General features: G+C 42.6%; 1 protein-coding gene across 3 annotated transcripts in view; it reads right to left on the bottom strand.

Moving 5' to 3' along the window:
• Positions 1-19,951, bottom strand: part of snx9b (sorting nexin 9b) — a 145,761-nt gene that overhangs the window by 111,317 nt on the left and 14,493 nt on the right. For all 3 annotated transcript variants that reach the window (XM_060831592.1, XM_060831594.1, XM_060831593.1), the window contains one exon: positions 8,070-8,156. In XM_060831592.1, coding sequence (XP_060687575.1) covers positions 8,070-8,156 — 87 coding nt within the window. The remainder of the gene's footprint in view (positions 1-8,069; positions 8,157-19,951) is intronic.

Here is a 19,951-nt window from a genome sequence, read left to right as displayed (position 1 = left end):
CAACAGCAGGAATTTAAAAAGGAGGTCCTCAAGGTAATAATGTCTGGATTACTCCCGGTGTTACAAGATAGTGAGGGTAGGAATAGGAGGATAGTACAGATGAATGGGGGGGCTGAGGAGCTGGTGCAGGAGAGAAGGGTTCACATTTTTGGATCATTGGAATGTCTTCTGAGATAGAAGTGACCTGTACAAGGAGGCTAGATTACACCTGAATGAGAAAGGGTCTAACAGACTTGTGGAGAGATTTGCTAGAGCTGCTTGGAGGATTAAAACCAGTAAGGTGTAGGGAGTGGGACCCTGGGAGATAGTGAGGAAAGAGATGGGTCGGAGGGTGGTACAGCTGGGAAAAGCAGCAAGTCAAACAAACAGGCAGGAACAAAGCAGAGAATGAGGTCGGACTGATAAATGCAGTTTAACTAACAGGGAAGACAGATGAAATCAGGGCATGGTTAAGAACTGGGAGTGAGATATCAGATGTGGTTCAGGGATGGACAGGACTGGCAGCTTCATGTTCTAGGATAGAAATGTATGGGAAGGATAGAAAGGGGGAGGGGAAGAAAGAGAGGCGGTACAGTGGTTAGCACTGCTGCCTCACAGCACCAAGGACCCGGGTTTGATTCACGCCTTGGGTGACTGTCTCTGTGGAGTTTGCACATTCACCCAGTGTCTGCGTGGATTTCCTCTGGATGCTCTGGTTTCCTCCCACAAACCAAAGATGTGCAGAGCAGGTGAATTGGCCATGCTAAATTGCCCAGTGTTCAGTTCATTAGTCAGGAGTAAGTATAGGGTAGGGGAATGGTTGTGGGTGGGCTGATCTTCGGAGGGTCGGTGTGGACTTGTTGGGCCAAAGGGCCGGTTTCCATACTGTAGGGAACCTAACCTAACCTAATATTTTTGATAAGAGATAACATGACAACTGTACTTAGGAACAATATTCCTGGGAATATGTCTCACGACGTTACTTGGGTGGAACGGAGAATAAGAAATTGGAATTGTACTACAGACACCTCTGCGCTTGAACCCTGCCCCTCTAAATCGCCACCAGGACAGAACCCCATTGGTCCTCACCTACCACCCCACCAACCTCCAGAAACATTGTATCATCCTTCATCATTTACGCCACCTCCAAAGAGACCCCACCACCAGGGATATATTTCTCTCCCCTCCCCTATCAGCATTCCGGAAAGACCACTCCCTCCCCGAATCCCTCGTCAGGTCCACACCCCCCGCCAACCCAACCTCCACTCCCGGCACCTTCCCCTGCAACCGCAAGAAATACAAAACTTGCGCCCACACCTCCCCCGTCACTTCCCTCCAAGGCCCCAAAGGATCCTTCCATATCCGTCACTTGCACCTCCTCACACATCATTTACTGCATCTGCAGCACCCAATGTGTCCTCCTCTACATTAGGGAGACAGGCCGCCTACTTGCGGAACGTTTCAAAGAACACCTCTGGGACACCCACACCAACAAACCCAACCGCCCTATGGCTGAACACTTTAACTCCCCCTCCCATTCCGCCAAGGACATGCAGGTCCTTGGCCTCCTCCATCGCCAGACCATGGCAACACGACACCTGGAGAGGAAGAGTGCCTCATCTTCCGCCTAGGAACCCTCCAACCACAAGGGATGAATGCAGATTTCTCCAGCTTTCTCATTTCCCCTCCCCCCACCTTATCTCAGTCCCAACCCTCAGACTCAGCACAATCTCCTTCCCGACCTCTCCGCTCCCACCCCCTCAACTTAACCTCCTTCCACCTATCGCATTCCCAACACCCCTCCAAGTCCCTCCTTCCTACCTTTTATCTTAGCCTGCTTGGCACACCTTCCTCATTCCTGAAGGGCTTATGCCCGAAATGTCAATTATCCTGCTCCTTGAATGCTGCCTGACCTGCTGCGCTTTTCCAGCAACACATTTTTCAACTAAGGGTAACTAAGGAAAGAATAGGACCCTTCAAAAATTTGCAAGGGGGAAGATACTAAACAAGCATTTTGCATCAAATGTTTACTGTGAAGGAGGACGTGGAAGATATAGAATGTGGGGAAAATAGACTACTCCTGATGAAGGGCTTTTGCCCAAAACAATGATTTTTCTGCTCTTCAGATGCTGCCTGACCTGCTGTGCTTTACCAGCACCACTCTAATCTAAACTTTGGTTTCTAGCATCTGCAGTCCTCACTTTTACCACACTATAGCAGTAGTGGTGCTGGTTGTTTTAAAATACAAAGGTTGACAAATTCCCTAGACCTAACTAGGTATACCCTAAAACTTGTGGGAAGCAAGTGAAATGATTGCTGGGGCCCTTGCAGAGATATTTCTATTAATGCTCATAACTCAGATGCCTGAAGACTGGAGGTTGGCTAATGTGGTGCCACTATTTAAGAAAGGTAATAAGGAAAAGTTAGGGAACTACAGACTGGTGAGTCGGACATCCGTGGTGGGAAGGTTCTTGTAAATCCTATCCCTCAGGATTCCCACCATGTACTTGGAAAGGCAAGGACTGATTAGGGATAATTGACATGACTTTGAAGAAGTAACAAAGATGATTGATGAGGGCAGAGCAGATGTGATCTATATGGACTTCAATAAGGCGTTCGACAAGGTTCCCCACATGAGACTGATTAGCAAGGTTAGATCTCATGGAATACAGGAAGAACTAGCCATTTGGATACAGAACTGTCTTCTACAGAGGGTGGTGGTGGAGGGTTGTTTTTCAGACTGGAGGCCTGTGACCAGTGGAGTGCCACAAGGAGACTTTTTGTCATTTACACAACTGATTTGGATGAGAGCACAAGAGGTACAGTTAGTAAGTTTGCAGATTACACCAAAATTGGAAGGTATAGTGGACAGCGAAGAGGGTTACCTCAGATTACAACAGGATCTGGACCAGATGGGCCAATGGGTTGAGAAGAGGCAGATGAAGTTTAATTCAGAATAAATTCTAGGTCCTGCATTTTGGGAAAGCAAATCTTAGCAGGACTTATACACTTAATGGTAAGTTCATGGGGAGTGTTATTGAACAAAGAGACCTTGGAGTGCAGGTTAATAGCTCCTTGAAAGTGGAGTCACAGGTAGATAGGATGGTGAAGAAGGCGTTTGGTATGCTTTCCTTTATCGGTCAGAGTATTGAGTACAGGAGTTGGGAGGTCATGTTGTGGTTGTACAGGACATTGGTTAGGCTACTGTTGGAATATTATGTGCAATTCTGGTCTCCTTCCTAATCGGAAAGATGTTGTAAAACTTGAAAGAGTTCAGAAAAGATTCACAAGAATGTTGCCAGGGTTGGAGGAGTTGAGCTACAGGGAGAGGCTGAACAGGCTGGGGCTGTTTTCCCTGGAGCGTCGGAGGCTCAGGGGTGACTTTATAGAGGTTTACAAAATTATGAGGGCATGGATAGGATAAATAGACAAAGTCTTTTCCCTGGTATCAGAGAGTCCAGAACAAGAGGGTTTAGGTTTAGGGTGAGGGGGGGAAAGATATAAAAGAGACCTAAGGGGCAGAGTGTGGTACGTTGATGGCACGAGCTGCCAGCGGATGTGGTGGAGGCTGGTACAATTGCAACATTTAAGAGACATTTTGATGGCTATATGAATACTAAGGGTTTGGAGGGATATGGGCCGGGTGCTGGCAGGTGGGACTAGATTGAGTTGGGATATCTGGTCAGCATGGACAGGTTGGACCGAAGGGCCCGTTTCCATGCTGTACATCTCTATGACTATGACTTTGTACATGAGAAATCATGTCTCGCTAATTTGATTGCCTTTTTCAAGTAGTAATGAAGGGGATTGACAAGGATAGAGTGGTAGACGTGATCTGTATGGATTTCAGTAAGACGTTCAACAAGGTTCCTCATGGTAAACTGGTTAGCAAAGTTAGATCACATGCAATACAGAGAGAACTAACCATTTGGATACAGAACTGACTCAAAAGGTAGAAGACAGAGGGTGGTGGTGCAGGGTTGCATTTCAAACAGGAGGCCTGAGACCAGTGGTGTGCCACAAGGATCAGGGCTGGGCCCACTGCTATTCATCATTTATATAAATGATTTGGATGGGAACATAGGAAGTATAGTAAGTTTGCAGACAACATCAAAATTGGAGGTGTAGTGAACAGCAAAGAAGATTAGTTCATGATTAGATGGGACAATGGGCTGAGGAGTGGCAGATGGATTTTAATCTAAATAAATCCCACGTGCTGCATTTTAGAAAATCAAATCAAAGCAGGACTTATTCATTTAATTCTAACAGTCCTAGGGAGTGTTACTGAACAAAGAGACGTTGGAGTGCAGGTTCATAGTCCCTTGAAAGTGGAGTCGCAGATATAGAGGATAGTGAAGGCAGCATTTAGTACGCTTTCCTTTATTGGACAGAGCATTGAATGTAGGAGTTGGGAGGTCGTGTTGCAGCTACTTATTGGTTTAGCTACTTATTGCATGTAATTCTGGTTTTCTTCCTATTGGAAGGACATTTCTGAATCCTTTCAGGTTTCACAAAGATTTACAAGGATGTTGCCAGGGTTGGAGGGTTTGAGGTATAGGGAGGCTGAACAGGCTTGAACTGCTTTCCCTGGAGAGTCGTAGGCTGAGAGGTAACCTTAAAGAGGTTTATAAGGATCTTTTGCATGGGATGAGGGAGTCCAGAACTAGCGGGCATAGGTTTAAGTTGAGAGGGGAAAGTTTTGAAAGGGACTCAAGGGGCAACTAGTTGATGCAGAGTGTGGTGCATGAATGGAATGAGCTGCCAGAGGTGGTGGTAGAGGCTGGTAAAACTACAATACTTAAAAAGGCACCTGGGTGGGTTAATGAATAGGAAGAGTTTAGAGGGATATGGGCCAGGTGCTGGCAAATGAGACTAGATTAATTTAGGATATCTGGTCAGCATGGACAAGTTGGACCAAAGGATCTGTTTCCATGTCTTACATCTCTATAATTCTGTGACTACGTGCACAATATCATATCTGAACACGTTGATTCAAATATATGCAATTCTCATTTAGGGCTCTTGTGGGGCAGTGGCAGTGTCCCAATCCTTACTGAGACACCCAGGTTCAAGTCCCACCTGCTCCAGAGGTGTGTAGTTACATTTTAAACAGGTCAATTAGGAAAAATACATTAATTTTAAAAAATTAAATTCAAACATATGTGCTGCTTATTTAGAGACTCTTGTGGCACAGAGGTAATGTCCCTACTCACAAGCCAAGAGGCCCGGGTTCAAGTCTCACCTGCTTCAGGGATGTGTAATAATATTTCTCTACAGATTGCTTAGAAAAATAGGTAGAGGAGTAAAATCCCAAAAGTGATCTTTCGTCTGTGCTTATGGAAAACAGGAACAATTTGCCTCAGCATTTCTATATAGATCTGCAAATTTCCCTTCACAAACTAAATGACTATTAGAGCTCAGCATCTTGATCCAGCAGTGTTTTACAGAACATAATTACATAACTTAGACATATCATCAGTTCAGTTCCAGATAAGACAACTGCCTCCACTGCTGAAAAATGATGTTTCACAAATCTAAGCTACAGTACATGACTCCATGATAATACGGATTCTGTCCATATTGCTGAGTTCCCAGTTTGCACAAGCCTAATTTGGAGTAGCAGCAAGTAGAAGCTAGAGAGAGAGTCAGCCATATAAAAAGAAAATCCTTAAAACAATTTTGTTCCTCTTCTGCTAAATAGCTTAGCCTTTCATTAACTTAAGAATTCATTTGCTTCTCTGACCCGAATCTCAGAAGAGATAACAGAATAGCCCAAAAGGCTATATACTTACCTGAAAATTTTTGAAAAACATGCTTTTCTTTTAAAAAGAAAAGTCAATGAAATCGTGCTAATTGTTCATTCATATTGAACCACTGGGAAAAGTTTCAGTTTCCTAGTTGAATCAAGTTGAGTTGCAAGCTGCCGAATCATCAAATACCAATAATGCTTACACTTACCTGCACAACATTACTCCTAACTACATTGTTGCCACCTCCAAATTCAATTTAGCTTGAGCCTTTCTTGTCATGTGCAAGAGTATGGAAGATGGCAGAATATAAAAAGGGAGAAGGACACGTGCAGATATGGAAGGCAGGAGAGACAGAGAGAAATTGCTGAGTTTGGCATGAGCAGAAATTTACCTTTTTTATCCAAATCAACAACCCAGGTACACCAAATCAAAATCTTGCTGTTAAAGTCTTCTGGAGATCACATGCAAATATAGTTGAAATTAGCCCAAACTCAGTCCTTTCAAAACATTAAAGTGCACCTCATAACATTAAATATACACAATCGTAATGCTGAATAAGCTACCAAAATTACCAAAATTTTAATATGATATGTTTAGCTTTTTTTCCATTAAACTTGCACAATGAGACCAATCGGCCCATGTCTGCACCCGTTCTTCAAATGATCACTACCTACTGCCAACTTCCAGCATTTTCCCCCATATTTCTGCACATTATTTCTCTCTAAATGATCATCCCAACACCCTTTGAATGCCTCAATTGAACCTGCCTTCATCACACATGAGACAGTACATTCCACACCTAAATACTCGCTATTAAAGTGTTCTTTTCTCGTGTCACATTTGTTCCTTTTACAAACCTCAATCTCTGGTTCTTCATCCTTTGGTAAGCAGGAATACAGTCTCTCTTTCTCCACTCTGTCAAGTCCACTCGTGATTTTGAAAACCTCTCTCAGATCTCTTCTTAGCTTTCTGGTCTCTAATGAGAAGGATCTCAACTTCTTCAATCTATCCTCATAGCTGAAGTTTTTTATCCCTAGAACAATTCTCGTAAATCACTACAGCAACCTTTCCAATGCATTCACAGCTTTCCTATAATGAGGCATCCAGCACTGAACACAACACTCCAGTTCAGGGCTAGACAAGGCCAGACTGTTCCAAGTACTTAAAAGTCTAGTTTAGTTGTAGGGATAAAGTTTGCTCCTCTTACTGAGTGCCAACCTTCCCCTCCCCAACTTTTCCATTGTGACCCAGCACTACAGTCATGCTATGTAGATCCAGGATGGTTCTGTTATCTTTGCAATTTTATTCAGAACATAATGCTCTGCTATTTCCACCCATTCAGCATGTCATTAACAAAAACATCACCACCCTGTAATTTCTGCATTCTGAAGGATATATCCCCTCCATATCACTTGAAGTTTAACCCTGTTTATCTCTTTCCACAATGCTCGCTGACGTGTTGAGTACTTCCAGGATATTCTGGTATTATTGTTAGGTAATTATATATCAATAAAAAGGAAAGCAAGTCCAGTAGATAGAAATGAGAAACAGATTAGACATGTGGTGACAGTGGCAAAGTCACTGGACTCAATATAAGGCTTAGGGTTTCAAATTCCACTGCACTGAAATTAAAAGGTTTGGAGTCTTGTGGTGTAATGGTAATGTCCTTCCCTCTGAGCCAGAAGACCAAGGTTCAAATCCCACTTGCATTGGAGTTATGTCACAGAATTTCATTAATTGATTTTAAAAAAACTACAGATTAACCATCATGTACTTGAATGACTCATTGGGACACTGTTCCCAAATAGAACATAGAACAGTACAGCATAGTACAGGCCCTTTGGCCCACGATGTTTTGCTGAACAGTTATCTTAATCGAAGATCAACCTTACCTACGCACCTCTCAATTTACTGCCATCTATGTGCTTGTCCAGCAGTCCAAGTATCAAGTAATAGTATTTTTTGGTCTTTTATAAATGCAAAAGGATTGCCAATTCATTATACTTGATTGAAATTCTAACCATTCTTTGCACTGGTAAAAATAATCCACTGACTTGGTTACAAAACGTCAGAATTCTCACTACTAGTTCTTAAATCTTCATCATCTTGTTCCTTTTATACTGACTGACCAGAACACTATTCTTTCTAGTCTGTAGGAGACAGATAAACAAGTTGGATGGTACAACTGTAGGAGATTTTATTTTTACAAAATCTGAGAAACCTTTTGTCCAGAATGTTTGAACAACAAAAACTGGTGCTGTTTTTTGTAGCCAAGACCAATATAAATAAAAAAGCAAGGATATAATTTTAAAAAAACAAGTAACAAAAGTGAGCAATTACCTGATTGGTAATAGTGATGATTTCGCCTTCTTTGACAGTCAGCTCAGCATTCCCAGGTTCAGCTGTAAAGTTGTACAAAACACGGGCCTGTTCGTGGAGAATGGAAGAAAACAGTTAACTAAATGCTACCTAAGTTATTCCGTATTTAAAGTAGTCATAACCTATCATTTATGGATGTAAAACAGCTAAAAGGCATAGATGATTGTTTGTACCTTGATCAAAATCGGTGTTAAACATATGACAGCAACAGCAATAACAATTTGGATCCAAGCAGATAGTGAGACAGAAAACAGCACAACAGTGTAAGTTTATCAGTTATGCTATACATTTTTGTTTTTAAAATCAATGTGTCTGAACATGTTATGACATACTTCTGGACCAGGTGGGACTTGAACCTGGGCCTTCTCTCCCAAAGGTGGGAACCTGACCGCAGGCCATAAGACCCTTCATTATAACACAGGGATAGTAAACCAAACCAAATACACCTGTCACTGGATTTGCAACACAGCAAAATTAAAATATTCAATGACCCTCAAAATCACTCTAGCGTTTATAACCAGACTTCAGAAATAACTAATCTTGAACATCAAGTTTATAACCTAAATAAATATTAAGAATGTATTGTTAAGCAGAACACAAATAATCTAATATTTACAATCTATACCCAATCCTTTCCAATCAGAAACCACTACTCTCACTGACAAAGCTTCCATACATCACTTGAAACTTTTACTTATTTCTTATGACAAGAATTCTTTCCTCAGAACTTTCAACGAGTCACTATCTAGAGATAACTAGAGCGAAACAAAACCAAAAGCCAGTTTCCCAGTCTGGCAGCTTCAAATGTAAAATGCCTCCTACCCCAAACCCAGGCTGGGACAGTTTACCCTTAGTTTTCTTTTTCAATGTTCTCAGTGTTTGGCTGGCCAGCACCGGTCCTCCTTTGATTGAGCAATTCAACGTCCAACCAGTTGCCAATCCTCGAGCACAAGATCTCAGTGCCAGAGCATTAATTTATATGCATTTCCTTCCAAGCTAGCTCACAATCATCTGTTTTTTTTTCCCTTTTATTAAATAATAAGTTCAACTTGCAATTCTCAAACACTCAGTTCTAAACCAAACAAAAATTAGAAAAATAAACAATGATGGTTTCAACACCCTGTCCAGCTACATAATTTTACAGTTTCTTCTACCTGTTCCCTCTTCATGTCTATGTAGAGGGACTTTTAAATCAACCTGATAAGACGTCATAAGACCATAAAACATAGGAGTGGAAGTAAGATCATTCGGCCCATTGAGTCCACTCCGCCATTCAATCATGGCTGATGGGCATTTCAACTCCACTTACCCGCATTCTCCCCGTAGCCCTTTATTCCTTGCGACATCAATAATTTATCAATCTCTGCCTTGAAGACATTTGGCGTCCCGGCCTCCACTGCACTCTGCGGCATGAATTCCACAGGCCCACCACACACTGGCTGAAGAAATGTCTCCGCATTTCTGTTCTGAATTTACCCCTCTAATTCTAAGGCAGTGTCCACGGGTCCTAGTCTCCTCGCCTAAGGAAAATAATTTCCTAGCGTCCACCCTTTCCAAGCCATGTATTATCTTGTAAGTTTCTATTAGATCTCCCCTTCTAAACTCCAATGAATACAATCCCAGGATCCTCAGCCGTTCCTCGTATGTTAGACCTACCATTCCAGGGATCATCCGTGTGAATCTCCGCTGGACACGCTCCAGTGCCAGTATGTCCTTCCTGAGGTGTGGGGACCAAAACTGGACGCAGTACTCCAAATGGGGCCTAACCAGAGCTGTATAAAGTCTCAGTAGCACAATGGTGCTTCCAACCCTCGAGATAAATGACAACAGTGCATTCACTTTCTTAATCATGGACTCAACCTGCATGTTTAACTTTAGAGAATCCTCGACTAGCACTCCCAGATCCCTTTATACTTTGGCTTTACGAATTTTCTCACTGTTTAGAAAGTAGTCCATACTTGTATTCTTTTTTCCAAAGTACAGGACCTCTCATTTGCTCACATTGAATTCCATCAGCCATTTCCTGGACCACTCTCCCAAACTGTCTAGATCCTTCTGCAGCCTCCCGACTTCCTCAGTACTACCTGCCTGTACACCTAACTTCGTATCATCAGCAAACTTCGCTAGAATGCCCCCAGTCCCTTCATCCAAATTAATATATAACGTGAACAGCTGCGACCCCAACACTGAACTCTTGTCACCGGCTGCCATTCCGAAAAAGAACCTTTTATCCCAACACTCTGCCTTCTGTTAGACAGCCAATCCTCAATCCATACTATTAGCTCACCTTGAACACCATGGGCCCTCACCTTGCTCAGCAGCCTCTCGTGTGGCACCTTATCAAAGGCATTTTGGAAGCCTAGATAGACCACATCCACTGTGTTTCCCTGGTCTAACCTACTTGTCACCTCTTCAAAAAATTCCAACAGGTTTGTCAGGCACAACCTCCCCTTACTAAATCCATGTTGACTTGTTCTAAGCTGACTCTGCTCTTCCAAGAATTTAGAAACCTCATTCTTAATGATGGATTCTAGAATTTTACCAACAACCGAGGTTAGGCTAATTGGCCTATAATTTTCCATCTTTTGTCTTGATCCTTTCTTGAACAAGGGGGTTACAACAGCAATCTTCCAATCATCTGGGACTTTCCCTGACTCCAGTGACTTTTAAAAGATCTCCACTAACACCTCCGCTATTTCCTCAACCACATCCCTCAGAACTCTAGGATGTAGCCCATCGGGGCCAGGAGATTTATCAATTTTAAGACCTTTTAGCTTTTCTAGCACTTTCTCTTTTGTAATGGCAACCATACTCAACTCAGCCCCCAACTCCCTTTAATTGTTGAGATATTACTCATGTCTTCCACTGTTTGTTACAGTCCTTGCACGGTATTTTGTAAATGACGTTAGTTTGCTCATTGCCTGTATAGGGTCTTAAAGGCATAGGACCACTAGCTTGATGATATTCTCCTTGTTGATGAAGTTAGTTCATCATCCAACCCAAACTCTGGGTCCGCTATGTGGATGACACCTTTGTCAACACTAAACAAAACAAGTTAGAGGAAACCATCAAAACCTTCAACAGTACCATAGTACTGCCATAAAATTCACTAAAGAGGAGGCAAACAACAACAAATTGCCATTCCTAGATGTCACAGTAGAGCGAACAGCCAATGGGGAACTTCAAACCAACGTCTACGGAAAAACAACACATACTGACCAAATATTGAACTACAGAAACAATCACCCCAACACCCACAAATGAAGCTGTATCAGAACATTTCAACAAGCCAACACACACTGCAGCACAGAGGAACTATGCAGAGCAGAGGAAAATCACATATACAGTGTTTTCAAAAAGAACGGGTACCCAATGGACACAGTCCACCAATTTCTCAGCAACAAACCCAAACAAGCAGACAAACACATCCACAAAACCTAGCCACTGTTCCCTACATCAAAGACATCTCGGAAATGACTGCCAGACTACTCAGACCCCTTGGCATCATGGTAGCCCACAAACCCACCAACAAACTAAAACAGCAGCTCATGAATTTTAAAGACCCTATACAGACAATGAGCAAAACTAAAGTCATTTACAAAACACCGTGCAAAGACTGTAACAAACACTACATTGACACCCTCCCATCCTGACACCTTCCCCTGCCACCGCAGGAATTGCAAAACCTACACCCACACCTCCTCCACCCAAGACCCTTAAGGAGCCTTCCACATCCAAAGTTTTACCTGCACATCCACCAATATCATGTATTGTATCTGTTGTTCCCGATGCTGTCTACTCTACATTGGGGAGACTGGACGCCTCCTAGCAGAGCGCTTTAGGGAACATCAACCACACCGTCCTGTGGCCCAACATTTCAACTCCCCCCTCCCACTCTGCCGAGGACATGGAGGTCCTGGGCCTCCTTCACCACCACTCCCTCACCACCAGACGCCTGGAGGAAAAATGCCTCATCTTCCGCCTCGGAACACTTCAACCCCAGGGCATCAACGTGGACTTCAACAGTTTCTTCATTTCCCCTTCCCCCAGCTCAGCACTGTCCCCATGACTTGTCCTACCTGCCTATCTTCTTTTCCACCTATCCACTCCACTCTCCTCCCTGACCTATCACCTTCATCCCCTCCCCCACTCACCTATTGTACTCTATGCTACTTTCTCCCCACCCCACCCTCTTCTCATTTTATCTCTCCACCCTTCAGGCACTCTGCCTGTATTCCTGATGAAGGGCTTTTGCCCGAAACGTCGATTTTACTGCTCCTTGGATGCTGCCTGAACTGTTGTGCTTTTCCAGCACCACTCTAATCTAAAGGGTTAGTGTGGACTTCTTGGACCAAAGGGCCCATCTCCTAATGAGGTTATCTAATCTAAATTTTTTTAAAAGCTGAGCAGATCTGGCAGCATCTGTGGAAAGCAGATTTAACATCATAGGTCCAGTGACCGTTCTTTTCCTCAGTAACATTGGATATCTTTCATTCAGGCTTGGTGACTTTGTTTTATTCACTTTGAACTCAGTCTAAAATAGATATCCAAAATGTAGGCAATTTCTCTAACCTCGCTTTCTTTCCTGCAACATAAGGAGGGGATACTACCTAAGTGAAGACTAATGTAAAGTCTCCCAGTATGTAGCTAATCTTCTGCCTGCAGATGTCTTTTTTGGGTCTGAACTGATCCAAATTTTCTTACTATTGATTTTTGCAGATGTCATTTTTTTCTCTCATGCACGCTCTATGCATTTCATTTCCTCTTTCAGTTCTTCTTTGTATTTTCTGTGTATTAGTTGGTTCGCTATTTATAAAGATGATATTTACCATAAACCTCATCTGTTTTATATTAACTTCAAATCACTAGATTGCATCCAGGAACTCTAATAGTTCCTTCAATGGAATATCTTTAGTTGGTGCTGGATTTATTTTTCTTCCTTGGAAGAGTCCCATTGCTCAAATACTGTTTTACATGCCAACTTTAATTTCCAAATCAATTTAAAAAAACCTTTCATCTCAATAAAATTAGCAAATAAATTTAGCATTCTAAATTGACCCCTGTAATTCTAAGGCTGTGCCCACTGGTTCTAGCATTCCCACCTGATGGAAACAATTTCCCAGCATCCACCCTTTCCAAGCCATGAATTATCTTGCAAGTTTTTATCAGATCTGCCCTTGATCTTCTAAACTCTCATGAATACAATCCCAGGATACTCAGCCGTTCATCGCATGTTAGGTCTACCATTCCAGGGATCATCCATGTGAATCTCTGCTGGACATGCTCCAGTGCCATATGTCCTTCCTGAGGTGTGGAGCCCAAAGCTGGACACCCAGCATTCTAATTGGGGCCTAACCAGAGCTTTATAAAGCCTCAGTAGCACATCACTGCTTTTACATTCTACCCCTCTTGAGATAAATATTGCTAAGATTGCTAATTTTATTTCCCACATCAAACAATTGACTCTCTGAGTATACATTGATCACAGCCCATTTATAGGAGGTAGAACAGAAAATGCTAGAAATTTAAAGAGCTATAATTGTTCATAATATCATTTTGGGCCTGTATTCCTTCATGGGAACCACAGTTTAATCATGGGTCAACATATTAACCTGCCCTTCTTCATCACAGATACAGTTGACCTTTAATTGAAAGGATCCTCCAATTTCCCCAGATTTGCAAAAAATACCATTCAATAATTTTTTAAAATTCCCAGGATGTTGAGGACATCTTAAACTTCAGATTATCTATAATATGATATGATCAGAGAGAAAGTGGATAAGTATCTTCATTACTATCCATTAAAACTTAACTACCATATGGCAATTATTAAAATATTACAGAGAGCTCAGCTTTCCCTGCCCAGACAGTAACATTAGCTGACAGTATAATAGCTTTGTAATGCTGCATCCTGTAATTGCACAGCATTTTTAAATACAACATACTTACACACAGAAGCTTATCCAATTAAAGTTCAACAGAGTTATACAAGAAGATACAAAAGCCAGGCAAAATAATGTTTGGAAAAACAGATTTTAAAGGAGGACTTCGAAGGCACATAAGAAGCAGACACATTTTAGGAATAGAGTCTCACAGTTAATGATGGTTTGACTGGCAAGTACAAATCACTGATCCACAAGAGATCAGAATTAGAGGGGTAAAGAGTTGAAATGCACCACAGCTGGAATACTGCAAGCAGCTCTTCAGAGAGCACATTCCAAACCTACAACCTTCACCACCCAGAAGACAAGGGCAGCAGATGCATGGTGGCACCATTGCCTGCATTTTCCCTCAAGTCACACTACATCCTGACATGGAACTCTATGGCCATTATTTCATTATTGCTGGATCCAAATGTTAGAACTACCTCCTTAACAGCATTGTGGATGTCCCAATACCGTAAGAACTGCAATGGCAGTTCACCACCATTTTCTTCAAAGGCAATAAATGATGGACAATAAAAATGTTGGCTTAGTCAGCAATGCTGACATACCATGAATGAATTTTTTTTAAAAAGTTCCCACATTGACAATAACCTCCATCATGTTACATAGCACTATCACAGCTAAATGGGACAGACTTCAAACAGATTTAACTATTCAAGACTGGGCAACCATGAGACACTGTGGGCTATCAACAACAGCAGTATTGTAATCCAGCACAATTTTCAATCTCATGGCCTGGCACATCACCTCAACAATTACCATCAAACCAGGAGATCAACCCTGGTTCAATGGAAAGTGCAGGAGGGCATGCCAGGAGCAGCACCAGGCATACCTGAAAATGAAGTGTCAGCCTGATGAAGCTACCATAGAGGACTACTTGCATGCCAAACAGCATAAGCAGCAAGTGACAGACAAAGCTAGACAATCCCACAACCAAAAATCAGAGCTAAGCTCTGCAGTCCTGCCACATTCTACTGTGACTGGTAGTGTACAGTCAAATAACTCACCGGAGGCGGCAGCTCCACAAATATTTGCACTCTCAATATTGGATGAGACTAGCATATCAGTGCAAAACATAATGCTGAAGCATTTGCAATCTTCAACCAGATGTGCTAGTGGATGGTCCACTTCAGCCTCCTCCAGTGATCCCCAGTATTACAGATACCAGTCTTCAGTTAATTTGATTCATTCAATGTGATATCAAGAAATGGTTGGAGAAACTGGATACTACGAAGGCTACGGGCCTTGACAATATTCCAGCAATAGTGGTGAAGGCTTTTGCTCCAGAATTTGCCAGTCCCAAGGCCAGGTCTTTCAAAACAGTAAGAACACTGACATCTACCTAATAACTTGGAAAGTTGTCCAGGTATGTCCTGCACACAAGAAGCAAAACAAATCCAACCAAGCCAATTACTGCCCCAATCTACTCTCGATCATCAGTAAACTGATGGAAAGTGTCATCAACTGTGCTATCAAGCAGCAACTGCTCATTGACGCCCAATTTAGGAGCTGCCAGGATCACTCAGATTTCCAGCATTTGTTGTTTTCAGTATAGATTCCAGCATCTGCAGTGGTTTGCTCTTCCACCTAGCTCCTGACTTCATTATGGCCTTGGTTCAAACCATGGACAAAACAGCTGAAATCCAGTGGTGAAGGGAGCCGTAGCAGCCTTGACAGCAAAGCTGCACTCGACCAAGCGTGGCATCCAAGAGCCCTTGCAAAACTAGAATCAAAAGGGCAAACTTTCTGTTGGTCAGATTCATTCTTGGCATATAGAAAGATGATCATTATTGTTGAAGGTCAGTCATCTACGATCCAGGACATCTCTGTAGGAGTTCCTCAGGATACTGTCCTGGGCCCAACCACCTTCAGTTGCTTCATCAACAACTTTCCCTCCATCATAACATCAAAAGGTGGGGATGTTCACTGATGATTACAGAACGCTCAGCACTATTTGCGACTCCTCAGATACCGAAGCAGTCCCATGTTCAAATGCAGCAAGACCTAGACAATATACAAGCTTAGGGTGACAAGTGGCAAGTAAAACATTCATGCCACACACACGCCAAGCTATGACCATCACTAATAAGAGACAATTTAACCACCACCCTTTGGCATTCAAATGGTGTTGCCATCACTGAATCCCTACTAATGAACATCCCGAGGGTGACCACTGACCAGAAACTCAACTGGACTCACCACATAAATACAGTGGCAGCAAAAGTAGGTCAGAGGGTAGGAATACTGCGAGTAATTCACCTCCTGAATCCCCAAAGCCTGTCCACCAAAGTCAGGAGTGTGATGGAATACTCCCCACTTGCCTGGATGGGTGCAACTCCAACACCCAAGAAGCTTGACACCAAAGCAGGCTGCTTGACTGACACGACACCCACAAGCACCCACCTGCTTCCCCACCAATACTCAGTAGCATGTACTATCTACTAGATAGAAATTGTTCAAACATTCTTTGATAACACCTTCCAGACCCATGACCACTTCCATCTAGAAGGACAAGGGCAGCAGATAAAATGGAACACCCACCATGAAATTCCCTTCCCAACCACTCATCGTCCTGACTTAGAAATATACTGCTATTCTTTCACTGTCGCTGGGCCAAAATCCTAGAATTCCCTCCCTAATGACATTGTGGATCAACCCATAGCAGTTCAAGAAGGCAGCTCAGAACCATCTTCTCAAGGACAATTATGCATGGACAATAAGTGCTGGCCAGCTAGTGACACCCACCTCCCACAAATGAATTACAAAAAATCTGAAAACAAGGATGAGAATTTTAAACATTTTAAAAATCAAGGTTAGAATTGTTTAACAAGTTTAAGGATACACCAAACTTTCTGTCTTTATAAAAATGTTATGAAATTGGTGACATCTAAATAATTAAATGATGGATCGGACCACTATACAGAAATTGTCTCCAAACTGGAGTTTATAGGGAGCAGATTTAAGTCCCAAATTAAATAATTTTTCTGGTGAAAGGATGACAAAGACCCTTTACGTTGTCAAAAAGCAGCAGGGAAATTCTCACCATTAACCCAGAGAATATTTATGCCTCATCCAACATTACTGAAGCATCATTATTCTTCAAAGTTTGGGAGAAGATTTGTAGCTCGGGTGCTTGTTGTTGTGGTTCTGTTCGCCCAGCTGGGAATCTGTGTTGCAGACCTTTTGTCCCCTGTCTAAGTGACATCCTCAGTGCTTGGGAGCCTCCCAAGCGCTTCACAGGAGGCTCCCAAGCACGGAGGCTGTCACCTAGACAGGGGACGAAACGTCTGCAACACAAATTCCCAGCATCATTATTCTTTTCATGTTTGGTTCTCACATTTCATACTTTACAAAAGCAATAAATTTAAAAGTACTTAGTTAGTAGTAAAGTACTTTTGAGGCATTTGAAGCTCATGAGATGCATCACACATTTAATGTGATCAGCAGCCTCTGTGGAGTTATTTCAGTCATCTGGAAACAGTAAGGACTGCAGATACTGTAAGTCAGAGTCAATAAAATGTGGAGCTAAAAAGGCACAGTCGACATTTCGGGTTGGGACTTAAAACGCGATTTTCCGGTTGTGCCTTTCCAGCTCCACATTTTATCATCTACAGTATTTCAATAATCTCTCTGGATTTGACTCTAACGTGACAACATTAGAGTGACGTACCTGGAGGAAACCCACGCAGACACAGGGAGACGTGCAAACTCCACACAGTCACCTGAGGCTGGAATTGAACCTGGGACCCTGGTGCTGCAAGGCAGCACTGCTAATCACTGAGCCACCATGCAGCCCTATTGTCAGAGTGTCACTTCCAGGACTTCTCTGCAGCAGTTTGTACATTGGATCTGTGTGTTTGGTGATGGCATTTTTTGGTAGAAAACCAGCTTTTCAAAAACTCTCTTGCATGTCTCTGGTTGACTTGGCCTGGAATGCTTATTTTGTCAGTCGAATTGATGGCCATCTTGGTCTATGTATACACCACCACCACATTAACAGTATACTCACCAGCATAAAGTTTACCAGGGACCAACAGAACAACCACCAACACCAATTCCTAGATGTCATGATAAAACGGGTGACCAACAGACACTTACAACCAACGTATACAGGAAACCCACCTATACAGACCAGATCCTCAACTTCAATAGCAACTACCCCAATGCACAAATGGGGCTGTGTCAGGACACTATTCAAGAGAGGCTTGACATACTAACAGTACACACCATAACTCCTCAAGAAAAAGAAAGGACACACGGACACACGGACACACAATGTCTTTGCTAACAACAGACACCCCAACTTCGTCCAATGATGCCTGTCCAAAAGAAAATGCCAAGACAACAGTACCTACCAACACACTGGCCACCTTACCCTATGTGAAGGACATATTAAAACTACCAGGCTGTTACAACTATGAGGTTGTATGGTAGTACAACAACAAACAGCCACACTATGCAAACTACTTACCTAAACAAAAAACCCCATATCACAACAGGGAGGATCAATGTGGTATATAAAATCCCTCGCAACAATCGCAACAAGGACTGCATTGGACAAACAGGAAGGAAACTAGCCATCGGACCTCATGAACACCAACTGGCAACTAATCAACATGATCCATTCTCCCTCATCTCTATACACACAGATCAACCAGGCCATCAATTCTATTATGACAAAGTTAGCATTCTAGGACAAGCCAACCAGAGACATACAAAAGAGTTTTTGGAAGCCTGGTTTTCTACCAAAAAAGGCCATCAACAAACAAAGATATATACCCAGAATTCAAAGTGCTGCAGAAAAGACTTGGAGGTGACACTCACCACATAAAACCCAAGCAGGACAGAACAACAGCACTTCACGAAAGTCACAATGATGATGTTACCCAGTATGGTAGCAAAACGTCAGCACAATAACCCAGCAGCTTGGCGAGCTAACCAACTGCCACATTCACAACCTGAGCTACAGATCTTCACAAAAACTTTAAAACACAAAAAAATTTTTGAAACGAATCTACATTTTTGACATTTTAGAATCTTGAAAATTAGTGTAAGAGTGCTGTTCCTCAGACCTGTGGCACAGTAGAGACAGTTTGAAATGTGAACCATGCAGTGAAGTTTAAACCTGCTCTCACCTGCTATCACATAGATGCTTTTCTAAAAAAATTATTCTTGAGATGAACTTGGGATGTTCTTGATGGCATCTCTAGAAAAGCGATGGGTGACATCCGAGTGGTATTATCGGGAGACTATTAATTCAGATACCCAGGCAATGGGGACTAGGTACGAATTCTATCATATCAGATGGTGAAATTCAAGTTCAAAAAAATCTGCAATTAACAGTCTAATGCCAACCATAAAACTGTTGTAGGTTGTTGGGGAAAATTCCTCTAGTAAAAGGAAACTGCCATTCTTACCTGCTGTTGTCTACACATGACTCCAGATCCACAGCAATGTGGTTTAAAGGTAATTAGGGATAGGCAAACTAATGAACAAATAAGCAAAACGTAATACACAATACACTTGCTAACTTTCCTTCACAGCGTGCAGCCAATTAGTTGGAGCATCCAATACCTTTAAGGTCCAGGAAGTTAGAGATGTACAGCACAGAAACAGACCCTTGGGTCCAACTAGTCCTTGCCGACCAGATATCCCAACCCAATCTAGTCGCACCTGCCAGCATCTGGCCCATATCCCTCCAAACCCTTCCCACTCATAATTCAAATCCCATCCAGATGGCTTTTAAATGTTGCAATTCTACCAGCCTCCACAGCTTCCTGTGGTAGATCATTCCATACACGAACCACCCTCTGTATGAAAAAGTTGCCACTTAGGTCTCTTTTATATCTCTCCCCTCTCACCCCAAACCTATGCCCTCTAGTTCTGGACTCCCCACCC

Source organism: Hemiscyllium ocellatum, chromosome 10 (assembly GCF_020745735.1).
Source record: "Hemiscyllium ocellatum isolate sHemOce1 chromosome 10, sHemOce1.pat.X.cur, whole genome shotgun sequence".
NCBI lineage: Eukaryota > Metazoa > Chordata > Chondrichthyes > Orectolobiformes > Hemiscylliidae > Hemiscyllium > Hemiscyllium ocellatum.
This window is presented reverse-complemented; position numbering and strand designations above follow the sequence as displayed.